Source organism: Poeciliopsis prolifica, unplaced genomic scaffold, assembly GCF_027474105.1.
Source record: "Poeciliopsis prolifica strain line A6 unplaced genomic scaffold, Auburn_PproV2 SCAFFOLD030, whole genome shotgun sequence".
In the NCBI taxonomy this organism is placed as follows: domain Eukaryota; kingdom Metazoa; phylum Chordata; class Actinopteri; order Cyprinodontiformes; family Poeciliidae; genus Poeciliopsis; species Poeciliopsis prolifica.
In genome coordinates, this window is record NW_026562405.1 from 3,395,784 (window position 1) to 3,411,117 (window position 15,334).

Genomic DNA, 15,334 nt, shown 5'->3' on the forward strand with positions numbered 1-15,334 from the left:
GTTAACTTGGAAAGCTGGCCCGATTTCACAAGCCACACCCAGGCATAATTAATAATCTGCAGAATCAATATAACCATTAAACGGCACCATTCTGACAACATGAAGTAGTAAGGTAAAATATCTCACAAAGAAACAAATTATGCTCCATAATTAAAGTAAAACTTCTAGAAAAGGCAAGTGAAAAAAAAGTGACATCTATTGGTTTTTAAAGAGATACAAAGCAGTCTCTAATGATTCTGGATTGCAGTGAACCACAGTAAGAGCCATTATCTGCAAATTGACGAAACAACAGTGGTGAATGTTCCAAGATGTGGATGGCTAACCAGAGTTACTCTAAGACCGCATTGACAACTCTTTCATTAGTTCACAAAGGAACCCGATCTTACAGGGCAGAAAATGCTTTTCTGGAAAACCCCAAGCGAGAACTACTGTTCTGTAAAAAGAACTCAAAAGCCTGTCCCAAAATGATTATGGAGGTAGTCAAAGTCTTGACCTAAGTCCAATACATATAAATGTGCATCAAAATTCCTCCACAGACTCATAACTTGCTGCTGCCAAATGTGGTTATTAGGTTTAGGAGACAGTTACATATTTCACTTATGACCCTGTTTATTTTTCTCTTTACTCAAATTATCATTGGAAGAATTACAGAAAAATTAGTTAGACAGTCTAGATAGTCTAACATTTAAGGGTGACAAGAAAGCAAAAAATATATTTTTTACATGACTGAATATTTTTAGATTGTTTTAAATAAATTGCAAAGAATGAAAGAAAAGTTGCATATGAAGGTTTGTTAAAGAGAAGTTAGATTTTTTTTAAATGTTTTTCTCTTCTGTTCTTCAATTTCTTATACAACAGCTTCAGTTTCTGCAGACATCAGTTACATTTGATTACACCTCTGGTTTAAATTCACATAATCTTCTGTTAGTTGTAAATTCAGAACCAGAGTGACTTTTCATTTATTGCTTATTCAGAGAGGAAGATCAATACAGATACAAAGGCAAATGCCATTTTGGTTGTCAGCTGAGTACTGGCGTTTTACTGTTAAATGATACACTATATATGAGTTTAAGAGGCAGCATTGATTCTGTGCTCTGTAAGATGATCTCTTGTCTCACCCCAAAACTGACAGCAGCCTCTTTGTTTTTGCTGTTTTGAGACAGAAAGGAGAGCTCTTGTGGCAGGAGCCAGAAGAGGCGTACAGTGCGCTGTCATTTTGGGGTGCATAGCCAACATGCAGCCAATGCCAGCGTGAGTTACATCACCAAGGCGCTATGAGACTGGCACAACCAGTGGGTGAAGTGCACCCTGGGAGATGGCCCCCTGATGTTTTTGTTCTAATAGTCCATATAGACAACTCAGATACTGCAGCAAGAATCTTCTTTTATTGATAATACCCATTAGGCAATCACGTAACACTTTATTAGGTTTCAAAAGATTAGAAAAAAAGAGAAGAAGGTGCTGTTTATTGATCACACATTTTGGCTGTCTTCTTAGGATCTCAGGGTTTTGGTTCATGTGGGGATTGAGAAAAAAATTTAAAAAAATAAAAAATCAGGGTTTATTTCAAGGCTGGAGTGACAAAACAGGAGTGACAATTCACAGCGAACATACTCAAACTTTTTCTTTCCAGTTTCTTTTAACGGAGCCAGAGTTGCTGAAGAGGTGAACCATTAACATTCCTGGCATGTGCCTGTCTTGAATAAACAGAAAGAAAAACAGGCAGCGAGCATCAGAAACCATCTCACTGATGAGACAAGAGCAACAGCGCCACCTACTGAAGAACATTAACTAACAAGATGATATAGTTAAAAAGAAGCAAACCATAGATAAATTTTAGGAGTTTGATTTGTCAATGGTCTGGCCATTTATTTTTATTATTTCAGTTTAACGCTCTGCGTCCAAAACCACACCCCATAAATACGCCATGTCAATATCTAATAAGCAAAGTTAAAACTAATAAAAAAAGAAAAACTTAATAAAAAACAAAACATACGCAAAATTATTAAGATCATTACCTCTTTTAACAATTATGTAAAGGGTTAGTACTTTGTTTTCTTGATTGTAAAGGGAAGAATAAGGAAAATAAGGCTCAAAGCGTCACTATCAATTGTTAAAAATAAGAAAAATAAGTTTCAGAAATTGTTATTATTCATTGTATTTTCGGTTCATTAAATTATTTTGAAATGTGATTGTTTTGCAGTTGTCGGGCTTGTTGGTGCTGGCTGTGGGACTGTGGCTGAGGTTTGACCCGGACACAGTGAAGCTCCTGACAGGCGATGGCGCTCCTGACACCTTCTTCATTGGTATGTTGCAGTTTTTTGGTCTCCCTCGCTCACCTTACACAATTAAAAATGTTTTCAACTTCAGTGCATTAAGAGTATAAGGCAGCATACTACATATAGATCTTTTCAATCCGTGTTTTAATTTAGGCCAATACCAAATTTAAAACAGTGCATAGCTGTGAGCTTGATCATGAAGTATTTCTATTTCTAACTTTAACATATTTAAACCTGAAATATAAGCTTAATTCATTAGCTGCATGACATCAACAGGCCTCATATGACCGAGCTAATTACATCACATGGTAATCCGAAGTATCCAGTGCCGGTTCCTTCTTTGTTTTTGTTTTCCGGAGAAGCAAACCTATGTCGGGATGCATGAGCAAATCCCAATGTGTTAATAATTACAATGCATAAAAACCCAACATTTAATTTTTTAGCAGGTCACAATATTATATCAGACCAATAAAAGAAGCAAATGTAATAATAAAATGTGGGCTTCAATGAAGGTGTAATTAATAGCAGCTTAAAGGGTTTTATTATTTTCAAAAGGTACTTTTAATCTGATGAAACCTAATGGGAATGGATATTCCAATTTATTGAAAATCGCTGTTTTCATCACTGCAATTTCATCATCAGTTGGAAGCATTAGTAAAAAATTGATGTTGCATTCAAACCATTAAGATGGAAGATGGGTGCGGTTATTTATGTGGTCCATTAGCCACTTACCACATATGTTGCCTCCTGTTAGATTTCAATCTACTGTAAAGTTGTTCTTATGTGAAAGAACACTGCTGGCTTCTATGTGGTGGTCACTAAACATATTTGCATACATTTTAAGTTTAAAACATAAACATTTTACCTTAAAGAATACTATGGATTTTGGAAAATGAATGTACTTAAATTATTGTGAAGCTTTCCTTTTTAATTTTTTTATGGCATTTATTTAGCAGTAGTTCTACAGAAAAAAGGGCCGAGAGAGAAGTGGAAGACATGCAGCAAATGACCCAGGGCCGAGAATTGAAACCATGAACAACTGCGTTGAGGACTGTAGCCTCTGTAAATAGTCCACCTACTCTACCACGGAGGCATGTGGTGCCCTGGAGCTTTTCTTTTTGTCCGAAAATAAACCAAAAGGAACACCTCAAAGTTAGCTTTTTACTCAGATCCAGAAGGATCTGCAGGGGAAAATGGCAGCACAATCTGTGAATTTTGGAAACTGCAAAATTGCTGAGTGAAAATGTTTATAAGATATAAATTGATGTGTCTTGCATTGCCTAACAGATTTGAATTGTCAGAATGAATAAATGAACTCCTCACTGAGATCTTTGGAAATGTTAGAAATGCAGCCCTGTTTCGGTTATGTTATCACATGAACTTGGTGGCAGTTTGTAGTCAGGTGGCTTTTTGAATACTGAATGAATTATTTTCTTTTTTTTTTGCATAACACCCTCTAAACACACAGCAGATTATTAAGACATACAGTAGAGAAGACAAGCAGCCTCAGTGTTCAGTCCTCAATACAACAGGCTCTCTATTTCTTGTTCTGTGTAGGAGCGCACGCTTTGAAAGAAGCCTGTTCTTGTTGCTCCCGTTTAGAACATGACCTAAAATGGTGACTTCACTTCATCAACTCCCTGCTGTCCTGTCATGGAACCAGTTCCTCCCTCAGGAGGAGCAGGTTGGGTGTGTCAGATGGAAACTCTCCGATTATCTCCTTTTTTTTACCGTCATATCTTGGTGCACAGAATTTTAAAAATGTTGCGCATTGAAAGCTGTGGAAATTTATGCAAACTCAGGGTGAGATATCTTTACAATTTGGTTACATGCAAATATCCAAACACCTGTCATTGAAATATATTTTTACTCTTATTTTTATTTTATTTTTTTTTTTGTCAGTATTTACTACGGCTTCACTAAATTTCTTTAAAGAAAAAAAAATGTTTGCTAAATTTACCAACAGGTTTCACCTGCGGCAACAAAAAAGCTTCGTATCAGTGCACAGTACCTTTTGCTGAGTTATTCCCAACTGATGGCTTGATAGGTTGCTCATTAGGTCTGTCCCAAGAAACGCAATAATAATGAATAAAAATAAAATGATCTTCCAAAAACTTTCTAATCTAATTTCAAAATATACACATGCAATTGTTTGCTATACTAACAGTGAACTTTGCATAAAAGATCCTGCACCTGAACAACATTTATAGTAAGGGTGGAAAGAACTGATTCATCATGATAAATCGATTATTGAAATAGTCAGCTAATTTAGTAATCAATACATTAATAACTACAGTTAATAATAAGGCTGTGTGCTGTAAGAACAATACACTCAGAGCAGTAATTAAACCAAAACTGTATAAAAACATACATTTTGCATTTAAGACTTAAAACAAGCCTATGTTTGAAAGTGACATAGTTTCAGGTTCACCTGTTTTAGATTCTGTAAAAATAATCTTTTAGGAACCTTTTGCAATCCAATTATTAATTGGGTAATTAAAACATAACAGATTGGCCCAACACTGTAAGTCATGTAGATGTTAAAACTATGTTTTTAGCTGTAGATGCATCTTTTATAACAAATGATACAATAGAGGAATTTTACTGCTTCTAAGCAATAACATAACATAAAATCAGCATATTATGTCAGTAGCCTCATTAGAAATAAATTTCTTGAAAATAATAGATATTTCTGGTGCCATTTTGAGGTTTAGATAAATATAACAACATTAGGAAGTTGAATTATACTTTTTTTATATTGTTTCCTGTACATGGGAATTAGAAACCTTGTTATTATGCTTGATAATATAAAAAATATCCCTGTTTAGATTCATGGAAGAACAACTTGTTGATGAATAGGTCTGTCAGCAAGTCAATATTGCTCTGTGGAACCCTTCCTCTTGGAGGAATAATATTAGTAACAGCTCATGTTCCCCCTACATGATTTAAAGTTTTAAAAATCTGAAGTAGCCTCAGTGAATGAGTAGGTGCATAATTAGCGGAGGCAGCTCAGCATCTCCAATGAGTTAGTGTGTGCAGCGTAAATCTGATTTACTCTTCTCATTTCATGAAATTAGATTCAAGCTGAATGACACCTGGAGCAATTTGGGCATCTGTTTATTTGCAATATGGTACCAAGGATCAGCCACAACAAAATAAATGCCATCATAAAGTTCCCGAAAATAATAGTAAGACATCACTAGCAACGATCCACCTTATGCACGGAGAGCAAACACAGTGCTACCTTAATAAGACAAAAGAACAGCATTCCCTGTGGATGATTCACTTGCCTTACTGTCACCTCTGCACTTTCCAGTGTGTACAGAACCACCGGGTGTGTACATAAGATAGGGACAGAGTTTAAGTAAGAGATAATGCAGATGTTTACACTTACTAATGTCTGTTTCTGTCTCATACCTGCTTTAAAAACCACCAGAGCTGCTTGGTCTGTGTCTGCAAGATGTCACTGGTTTCACTAACAGGAAGTTCTATAAAAGAACAAGTGTTAAAATGACTGATTGATGGAAAATGTGTTGACACCTTTTATATACAGTGGAAGCTTTTTTGGCCGAGCACATTTTCCATTGCAGACATGTTGGGCCAGAAAATTTGCTTTGAATCCGCTCATACCACGCTTCAACTCCCTGCAGGTCAGCAATCTACTTGCTCGCATTTCCCTGTGCTTTTGTTCGACAACAGGAAAACAACAGCTTGCGTTGGGCCCATGTGGGTTAATTATATTGCTGCAGTGATTAGGCTCTAACCACGGACCTCAGGGAGCAGCCTGGTGTATAGTTGCAGCATAGAGGAGGACTCAGTAGTGAAGGCTGGGAGCAGGGGAGCAGACAGAGGAGGTGACGTCACCCAGACTGGAGACAAGCAGAGATGGTCGTGGTTTCCAGCATTTGAGCCATCCAAAATTTGATTTGCAGCTTTACGAGACGGATGGTGTCTGTTCCACTGCTTCAGTTTCCAAGAACATGAAAGAATAAAGATCTGAAAACAGCACCAAAATAACACAGTGGAATCTCGCTCAAATCAATTTTGCTTTTAATTTAACAGTGATTCATCAACATCAATGGCTGTTTGTTTGGTTTTAGTGCCTAGAATATGTTTTTTTCTTCTTCTGACTGTTTTAGTATTGAATTGTACTGTAAAGTCCTTACTGGCAAACGTCTGAATGGGGCGATCATTTTAGTGGAACTGTGACATCTCATCTCAAAAAATAAATTTTACTTTAGAGTTTAGATACATTATTTACTCTCTAGAGACAGTGTGTCAAAACCATTTACAAACACCCATATCCTAAAAATAATCTCTTTGAAAGGAGCAATCAAGCTGGCAGCTAGCACTTATCTCCACAGAGAGCTGTGAAACTCGGTGTAGGAGAAGGCTGATAATCCAACTGTGAGGGGTGGGAGGCGGCTCTGTAGTTTTGATTTGGTAAAGAAGTTTCCACCGACATGTTTCTACCGTTACCCAAACACACAAACACAACAACCTTTTTATAAACCTCCCCAAAGACATGAAGCCATGTTGAATCATGCTGCCACCATCAGGTGAAGCTGTGAACTGCAGAAAAATGATCATTCTTCCCTCAAATGTTTAGATTTTCTGAGAAAAATTAACCACCACTCAATAATAATCAACCCTTCTCTGTCTTTCTGCAGCTGTTTACATCCTTCTTGGTGCAGGAGGCCTGATGATGGTCGTCGGGTTCTTTGGTTGTTTTGGTGCCATACGGGAGTCTCAGTGTCTTCTTGCATCGGTGAGTTCAAGTGCTTAAAACCAAACTTGTGTTGCTGTAATGTAAAACTTCACCTTATGTTTTCTCTCTCAAAATTTTAGAACTCACAATCCATCACTCTTTAAATATCTATGGAGATTAATATACATTTCTAGTTTCTTATTTTATGTATTAGTTTAGGCCAGGGTTTCTTTTACTTACTGAAAATGTTTTGAAATTATTTTTGAGTTTAGTTTTAAATCACTGATGAACTAATTCAACAACTTGACCTATGATTCGTTTACAAACATTCAGCGATTGTCTATATTTAAATCATAGGTCGTGCTGTAAATGATCGCTGAGATCAGATGTGAAAAATAAATACATTAATAAAAAGGCATTTGCAATAATAAGCCTTCTTTCCCACTTCTGCAGTTCTTTGCCTGTCTTCTGATAATCTTTGGAGCAGAGATCACTGCTGGTGTGTTTGGATTCTTGAACAAAGAACAGGTGAAATAATTGACTATTGTTTAAAGAACAAATTAAGTGGTTATCTCAGTTTGTCAAAATGCCAGGAGTTAATTACTCCTTTTTTATTACTTTCTAATAGATTGCTGAGGAAATCCAGAAGTTTTATAGCGACTCCATTGCTGATAATAACATTAATGGTACTGCCATAGCACAAATTTATCACACAACTGTGAGTACAGTGTAGCTTTTGTCTCATTGCATCCTTAGACCTTGAAACACTGTCATAACCATATTTATTTACCTTTTGCATGTACAGCTGAATTGCTGTGGAACTACCAATTTGGATACAAAGCCAGATTTATGCCCAGACCAACCAGAGGACACGGTAAGATAATTTTAACACTTCTTAGCCACATGGTGGCAGTATAGGACTGATTCTGATTGACCACTTTAGATTCATCCATCAATCCATCCATTTTCTTAAATCCTTGTCACTAGAGGGCAAGAGGCGGGGTACAACCTGGACAGGTCACCAGATTCTTCAGATTCTTATTTGTTAAACCTTTCCTTTCTTTGGGTCTTTAGGACTGTCATACTGCAATATTAAACTTCTTCGATGAAAAGCTGCTCATCATTGGATATATAGGGATTGGCATCGCTGGAGTAATGGTGAGAATTAGGAAAACTTTCACCTTAAACTCTGATCTTTTACAATGTTAGAATATCTGTCTAAAGGTACTGGCTTGTGATGTTCATAAAAAAATGGATTAGGAGTTTCATCTTGTTTTTGTTTGTCTGTTTTTCAGATTATTGGAATGATCTTCAGCATGGTCCTGTGTTGTGCAATCAGGAACAGCAGAGAAGTTATATAATTGGGGTTATGACTCCCTTACACACCCACCCACTCACACAACAACCGGACCCCCACACATGTATACAACCCTTTATAATCATTGTATCCGTATGGATAGAGCAGCACCACGGTTGCATGTCTGTGACACTCCTTTTAGATCAGACTGGAGAGGTGGGGAGGTTAACTGCACAGACTGCATTCAACACGACACGCTGGATCATTTCAAAGCTTTTCCCCATGACTTTACCAGCCCAGAAACACTGATTTAATACTCTGTTCTTTCCCATTCTTAATGCTTTGCTTTTCAGCATGACGTGACATTCCCTGCTATTAACATGTTTTTGTTAGATGGTGCTCTGCAGAGTTTGTCATACTGCACTGTAGCTACAACACAATACATAAGGCCTTCTATGACACAAGAATGTTTGTGATGGAGGAGTATTGCTGTAAATATGGAGTATTTTACACGTTTGCAGTCGACACTATTTATCCAGTCCATCTATTTGCAAAGTTTCTCATCAAACTTTGTGTGATTAAGTTTTGAGGACTAGCCTACCTTTGCAGAGTGAGTTTCCATAGTGTGCCTATTTGAACCTTTTAAGTCATAGTCAAACCTGCAACTACAGAATAATGTGCAATTTTTCATATATTTAACATGTACATAAGTGCTTGTTCTCTGCCTCCACTTTCAAGTATTTCTACTGTACAGCACGAATGAAAACTCAAATTGTTAGGGAGGTCTGATGAAGAACTGCCCCTTTTGTAAATCTACAAATTTTTCTGAGGTCAGTAATGTGTTGCGCTGAGCTCTTCTTGAGCACATTTAAACTGTAACAGTAAGCTAGTTTGCATTTTGTGGAAATTTCTGTGGATGTAAATTTAGTTTCTGTGCCAATAAGATGTGAAATAGAAAATAACACAGTTTGTTGTCCTGTTAATGATAATAAAACATACTGGGTGCTCATATTGAGTCGTTTTGTTGTTGTTTTGGATTCAAAAGCTTGTTCAGTTCAGCCAAAAAAGAACAATGAGCCAGTCTGACTGCAAAATAATAGCTACAATCAAAATCTGACAAGCCTATTTAATCTTGCCATCACATGGAGACTTGTGTGGCTTATTAGTTATAATACTGCCAAGGCTCCAGGACAACCATTAGACACAATCTTTGCCAACAGATTGTTTAAAGGTTTTCCAACCCCAATAAACATGCATTGGGTCTGATAAATGCTGGTGGTGCTCTAACTGGAATGGTATGTTCTTGTCAGATAAGATTAAAATATATTTTTTCCAACAAACACTCCAATTAGGCTTGGTGTGAAATAAAGGACTTCATTTTTCAATGTCCTTGTTAAAATATATTTCATTGTGAATAGTATTAATTCCAGTACATTTTAAATATACACAGAAAATGTTGAGGTCTTTTATTGCAATATTTACCCAAATCAAAAATTCAACCTTCTGTCATTAACTGCTTCTCGGTGAAAACTTCTTGGGCAGGCTGAAGAGACCCAAAAGGGCCAGACAAAAAGGTATCGTTACTGTTTATACTCCAACTTTATGTCTTCTGGAAGAATAAGCGTTGGAAAAGAGGTTCTACAAAGTGTAATAAGCAGTAGTTTTAATAACTTGGGCACCAGCAATGAAGCATTGATCCAATTTATTATTAGATGTACACAAAACAACACACTAAGGGTGCTGTGAAAAATATTTGCATTAAAAAAAAAAAAAAAGAACTATACACCATGCAACCAAAGTGAATGAAAAGAACATTTTAATAGATATAATGTGTAAAAAAGCTATCACAGTGACAGTATGTAACAAGTCATCTCTCACAGTATTAATGTCAAAAACGCTGCCTCCAAGGACCCAATGAAATTCTGCTCTGTTACAACATAATCAAGTGATACTTAGAGTAATATAAGTCTGTAAATGTAGAGGTCTGAAGGGCAATTATGTACACAAACTTAATATGTATAATAATATAAAGTTTTGTAAGGGACATGCAAACAATAACAGGTCTTTCTATGAGGACGCTTTTTAAGGTTTGGTAACCATCATGGTCCCACATCAGCAGGAAGGCTCAAAATTAATCCAATAAAACAGCTAAATATTGTTTTATTGCAGAATACAAAACACATTTACAGAATAAAAGCATAAACTGGGCCCCATATATTTAGCCATCACAAATCTTATTTCTAAGTGGAAGGCTCTGTATGATGAGACAAACGGAAAAATGTATATAAAATAATGAAAAGATAACCTGTAAATAATAACATTTTTAAAAATGGAAAAACTAAACACAAAACTAGGTCTGAGTGAGTTCCTCTCCCTCATGGAGGGAATTCGGACATGAATGTTTTGGGACTAGGACACATGAATAAAGTAATTCTGAGTCCACTATCTTAAAAAGGTCAACAGATTCAAGTGCAAATGATGGGCTCAGTTGGTTTCAAAGTCACAAAAGTGTGCAAAGTGCAACACAGCTGTCAAACTATAAAGATGATAAAAAATAAATAAACTTCTGCTGTAAACTGATTGTAGCTGCCAGTAGTTACGCCAGTATAGCCTGCTGATGCAGCTCAGACAGAAAGGAAACTTGGAGAATAGTTATCCAGGATGTATTCACCAACACCAACAAAATACATGACCTGTGCAATTCCAAACAGAGGTGCAATGACCAGAGCACGGCAGCCAGCCCCCTTCAGGAAGGCGGACGGCCCCTCCTTCCTCATAATTTTACTGTCAAGACAGAAGGATGAGTATATTTAGAGCCATGTATGACGGGGTAAGTATGCATCAGTACATGGTGTGGAAAGAATGTGCCATCTTACCTAACACAATCCATAATTCCATTGTAGCTCTCTTCACTTGCTCCTTTGTTGAGGGACTGCAGTCTGGTCTTCACCACTGCAAAGAGAAAGAAAATTCTTTAAGACTTGTTGCTACTAGTACTTGACAACAAACAGATAAAACGAAACCTACCATCACAAGGGTTGACTGCAACCGCAGCAGTAGATCCTGCAACACACCCTGACAAGAATGCCCAGTAAAAGGGCGATGACTCTGTGGGGCTGGGTTTGCCCAGTCGATTCAAGTTAGCAAACAATGGGAAGTAAACAATAGAAAAAGGTACATCCCTGAAAGAAATGAAACAAAATCTTCATTAGTAAATATTAAACTTTTGATTTTTTTCTCTTATATGGAGGGGGAAAAAAGTTGTTTTTGAATAAAAATGAGCTTCACCTCATCAGTGTTGCCCCCAGGCCCTTGTACAGGCCCTGGATGCCCTGTTTTTGCAGGAGTTCCTTCGCAATCTGTGTTGCCGACACGGCTTTCGGTGTAGACATCACAAGGCCAGAGTTGTACGAGCGGCTCAGCACCGTGTTTGTTACCGCCAGCTTTGTGGGAGACATCATCACTGGTTTCTTTTGTTGGGCCGCTTGAATAAAAGAATAAATAAATAAATAATACATCAGAAACATTAAAAATGAGGTTTTAAGTACTTTCTCCGTTCCTCAGTGGTTTTCTTACCAATTCTGCCCGCATCCTGTAACTGGATTTTAAGCATTTCCATGGGGGTAGTAACAATAACTTGGCACATGCCGGCACCACACCCTGCAAGCATTTCTTTGAATACTGTTAAGCCTTTTCTGTTGACAGAAAACAAGGAATCAGACATAAGTCATGACGAATTAAATTTCTAACAGATACTAGACAAATTCACTCACCCCTCCTTGGAAAGGTGATGACGGAAGAGGTCATTAGCTGCCAGCTTGATGGCTTTCTCAGGAGTAACCAAAGTCAAGTTTACTGCTGCCCCTAAGGAGCAAACAAATTCACAATTAGCATTGATGTTACAATCGAGTTTCCAATGACAAAGAAACAACATTGCCTGTTAATATTTTTATAACATCATAAAATAGAATTCATCTTAAAGCTGTTTCAATTACTCTGGCGAAGCACATCATCTCATAAAACATTACACATAAGCATTGTTTTAAAGGCAGTGACAAGAAGACAGAAAAGGAATGGGGGGGAGGGACAAATGAAACAAACAAAGTCAAATACAGAGAATTTTTTTCTTTTTAAAACGAGTCAAATAAAGTATGTAAACATGTCAACTACAACAGAGAAAATGAATCAAAAGTTGTTAGTGACAAGACAGGCTGACTTGAACACTAGACCCATATTTCAGACTTTGGACAAACTTGCAAAGTTATCTGTTGTATTAAAATATATATGTAAAAAAAAAACTTTAGTTCAGACCAGATTAATTTGCAAGATTAAACAAAGACTGGAATGCTATAGTCAAGGAAAGAACACACAATGACAGGTTGACAGGACAGTAAAGAGACAAGCAAGGAGTTAATGACAAGAAGTCAAATTACAGAACAGATGGCAAAACATAAAACTTGAACCTATAGTTTTAAGTAGAGCAATATCGTAAGAACCATTAATATTTGCCTCCATCGTGGCTGCGCCTTATCGGCTAGCCTTCAATATCCCAGGGGGACCCAAGTCTGTAATATGGAAAAACACAGATGCAAACAACAGCATTCCTCACAAGAGCAAACGCCTAGCCTAATGGTCTCCATTTTCTTTGCAGATTTAAACACGTTAAAAAAAAAAAAAAAAAGTGACATACCGTGTTTAATAGCATCATCAAATTGGAATTGGTTTTGACATTTACTTTGATTTTACTTCAAAAACCAAGAACAGCTAGACACTGAGATTACCATTTTCCTAAAATTAATCCTATAAAAATGTTCTAACGCAAAGCTTCTTAATAATCAAGTGTATAATCTTACCTCTGTACATTCCAAAGTATCCCTCTGATCGAATAGTTTTCACAAGGCAGTCCATCCTTCATTAAACAAAAAGAAAGAAACATTTCATAAACTTGTTGCACAAGGTAACAAGAACATTCTAGAATATTAGCTTGGGCTGTAAAAATTCCACTCAAATGAGCTAAACGACTTCCTAAAAAAAAAAAAAAAAAAAAACAGGAGTGTCAACAATGCACAGCTGTCACAACCCATCAGGTCAGGACACAGTGACTGTGATTCCATTAATGCGTCATTGTGGAATTAGAAAGGATGGCACCGGATTAAACACAGACATAGTAGATGTAATGCCCAGAGACCACACATCCGTGTTGTGTAGATTGCAGCTATAAATACTTACATGCTCTTGTAGACTTGCTGCCCACTTCTTTGGTTCTGTAACCTGGTCTTAGCCAAGTCAATGGGGAAGACACATGTAACCCCAACAATACCGGCAATACCGCCATTAATGAGTTTGGCAGGGAGGCTGAAAGGTAACAGAGAAAACTGTTTTACTGAAGCATAATGAACACATTACTTATTTAAAATAATCCAAATAAAAAAATATTAAAAAGTAAAACTGTAAGATTACTTTTTATAGATAATTCTGTTGAGGTTAATATTATGAGGAGCAGGAAAACAGTGAATGAGACTTACCTGATCTGCTGCTGAGACATGCTGACTCTTATATGTCACAAGTGAAGATAAAAGATGGTAAAATGGAGAAATGTAGAATCAAGTGTTTGCAGTTAAGCTTGTAAATGGTGTCCTGGAGAGATAAAACCAGAAAGTCAACAGGACCCTGAGTAGCCAGACTTTTAAGCACTAAACTTATCCCACCCACCCCGAGCTGCAGGTTTAAACTTATCTATATGCCTCAGAGTCACATGTCGTGATGTCCCCACTCACCACAACGTGGGCGTGTCCTATTTACATTCCGGAACGCCTTAAAAGGGCACTCCCGCCCTTTTCCAGACGTTTCCATAGAAATTTTACAGAAATTTACTGGCTAAAAGTTAGATAAAAACAAGTTTCTTCGTAAGGAAAGTGTGTAGCTACATATAGCACATATCTAAATTAGCAGGACAAGTTTACTTCTCATAATTTCAATAACTGAATTCCTTCTTCGGCGTTAGATTAGGATAAAAGTTTGGTAGCAAATAATTTTCTTACTTCAGGGCAACTGAAAACGTGTCATAGTTGCGAACAATACCAACCAATACTAAGACCTTATGGCGTTTTCAGCTTGATGTAAGGAACAGCAAAATACTTTACTCTAGCAAGCAACGTAAAGCATCCATTCAAATCATCACAGTCCGCCAAACTAAATAAGACAGCTAAGAACTCAAATTAGATTATTCAAAATCGATTCTTGGTTCACTAAAACGTAAATATAGCGAGGTACTTACCAGATAATTGTAAGAAGAGTTATAAGCCGTTATTTCGCTTTCTACCACTTTTCACCTCCGCCTTACAGCAATGAATAGACCGACTGGAAATTTCCACTGGTCTTATAGTGACAAATACATTTACCCCATACGCCTTTTAATGATAACCAATTAGAGTTGAGACGTCTCCATTAGAACCAATCAGAGTTCAGATATCGCTCCTCCTTTCGTCCCCGTTGGCCGATTGATCTGTCAGTTAAAATGTTAAACCAATCAGAGCCCGGAAAATGAAACAAGCGAGTGGCTGGATGGAACGAAGCAGATGGCCGGGGTTAAATGTAAAAAGAATCTATTCATTAAAAAAGCTCAAAATTAAAATTAAAATCCCTTAATAGAAAAGCTTGGCGCTAGACTCTCAAAATATATTTTTCATTCTTAACATGCTTTTAGTTTTGGGTCTAGTCACAGCTAATTTAAGATTGACTTGGTCCTACTAAATATGTCATGGCTGAAGAGCCCTGAAGCATGGGCGTTGATGGATTCACAAAAGGGAACTAGATCTCTCTGTTCTCTATTCGATTCTACTCCGGATCAGCTTATAGTTTTACAACAAATATTCTTCTTTGAACCAAAACATGTTTGTTAAAAGAACTCAAATTTTAAATTTGTGTAGTTATGCAAAATGAAGCTTATTGAAGCACCGATTTGTTTTCAGATAAATGTATTAATTTATTGATTTCTTAAAGGATTGTCTCCATTCTAATAAAGTTGCCATTCATTTAAGAATAATAATA

At 36.8% G+C, this 15,334-nt stretch overlaps 2 protein-coding genes across 4 annotated transcripts in view; one reads left to right on the forward strand and one right to left on the reverse strand.

Moving 5' to 3' along the window:
* The window catches only part of tspan2a (tetraspanin 2a), a 10,377-nt gene extending 1,084 nt beyond the window's left edge, over positions 1-9,293 (forward strand). The window contains exons 2-8 of the mRNA XM_055050273.1: positions 2,204-2,306; positions 6,950-7,047; positions 7,441-7,515; positions 7,616-7,705; positions 7,793-7,861; positions 8,062-8,145; positions 8,283-9,293. Coding sequence (XP_054906248.1) covers positions 2,204-2,306; positions 6,950-7,047; positions 7,441-7,515; positions 7,616-7,705; positions 7,793-7,861; positions 8,062-8,145; positions 8,283-8,348 — 585 coding nt within the window. The 3' untranslated portion in view covers positions 8,349-9,293. The remainder of the gene's footprint in view (positions 1-2,203; positions 2,307-6,949; positions 7,048-7,440; positions 7,516-7,615; positions 7,706-7,792; positions 7,862-8,061; positions 8,146-8,282) is intronic.
* A 790-nt stretch (positions 9,294-10,083) lies between these two features.
* slc25a55a (solute carrier family 25 member 55a) lies at positions 10,084-14,679 on the reverse strand. Of its 3 annotated transcripts, XM_055050274.1 has the most exons (10): positions 14,562-14,679; positions 13,810-13,921; positions 13,514-13,639; positions 13,138-13,193; positions 12,058-12,148; positions 11,861-11,979; positions 11,573-11,768; positions 11,312-11,466; positions 11,161-11,236; positions 10,084-11,068 (listed from the first exon to the last, which is right to left on the reverse strand). In XM_055050274.1, exons 2-10 carry the CDS (start codon positions 13,827-13,829, stop codon positions 10,909-10,911), a joined length of 999 nt encoding a protein of 332 aa, XP_054906249.1. In that variant the 5' UTR covers positions 13,830-13,921; positions 14,562-14,679; the 3' UTR covers positions 10,084-10,908. The 3 variants fall into 3 exon arrangements, with proteins under 3 accessions (XP_054906249.1, XP_054906251.1, XP_054906250.1); XM_055050276.1 differs by lacking the exons at positions 13,810-13,921; positions 14,562-14,679 and adding an exon at positions 12,781-12,849 and having other exon boundaries at positions 13,514-13,556; XM_055050275.1 differs by lacking the exons at positions 13,810-13,921; positions 14,562-14,679 and having other exon boundaries at positions 12,058-12,849; positions 13,514-13,556.
* Positions 14,680-15,334: the final 655 nt, after the last annotated feature.

Excerpts from the sequence above, each read along its gene's own strand:
- slc25a55a (XM_055050274.1), bottom strand. The coding sequence starts at position 13,829 with ATGTCTCAGCAGCAGATCAG. Across the intron at positions 13,194-13,513 it reads CAGCAAGTCTACAAGAGCAT|GATGGACTGCCTTGTGAAAA; the intron begins GTAAGTATTTAT and ends TGTTTAATGAAG. Across the intron at positions 11,769-11,860 it reads ACAGGATGCGGGCAGAATTG|CGGCCCAACAAAAGAAACCA; the intron begins GTAAGAAAACCA and ends CTTTTATTCAAG.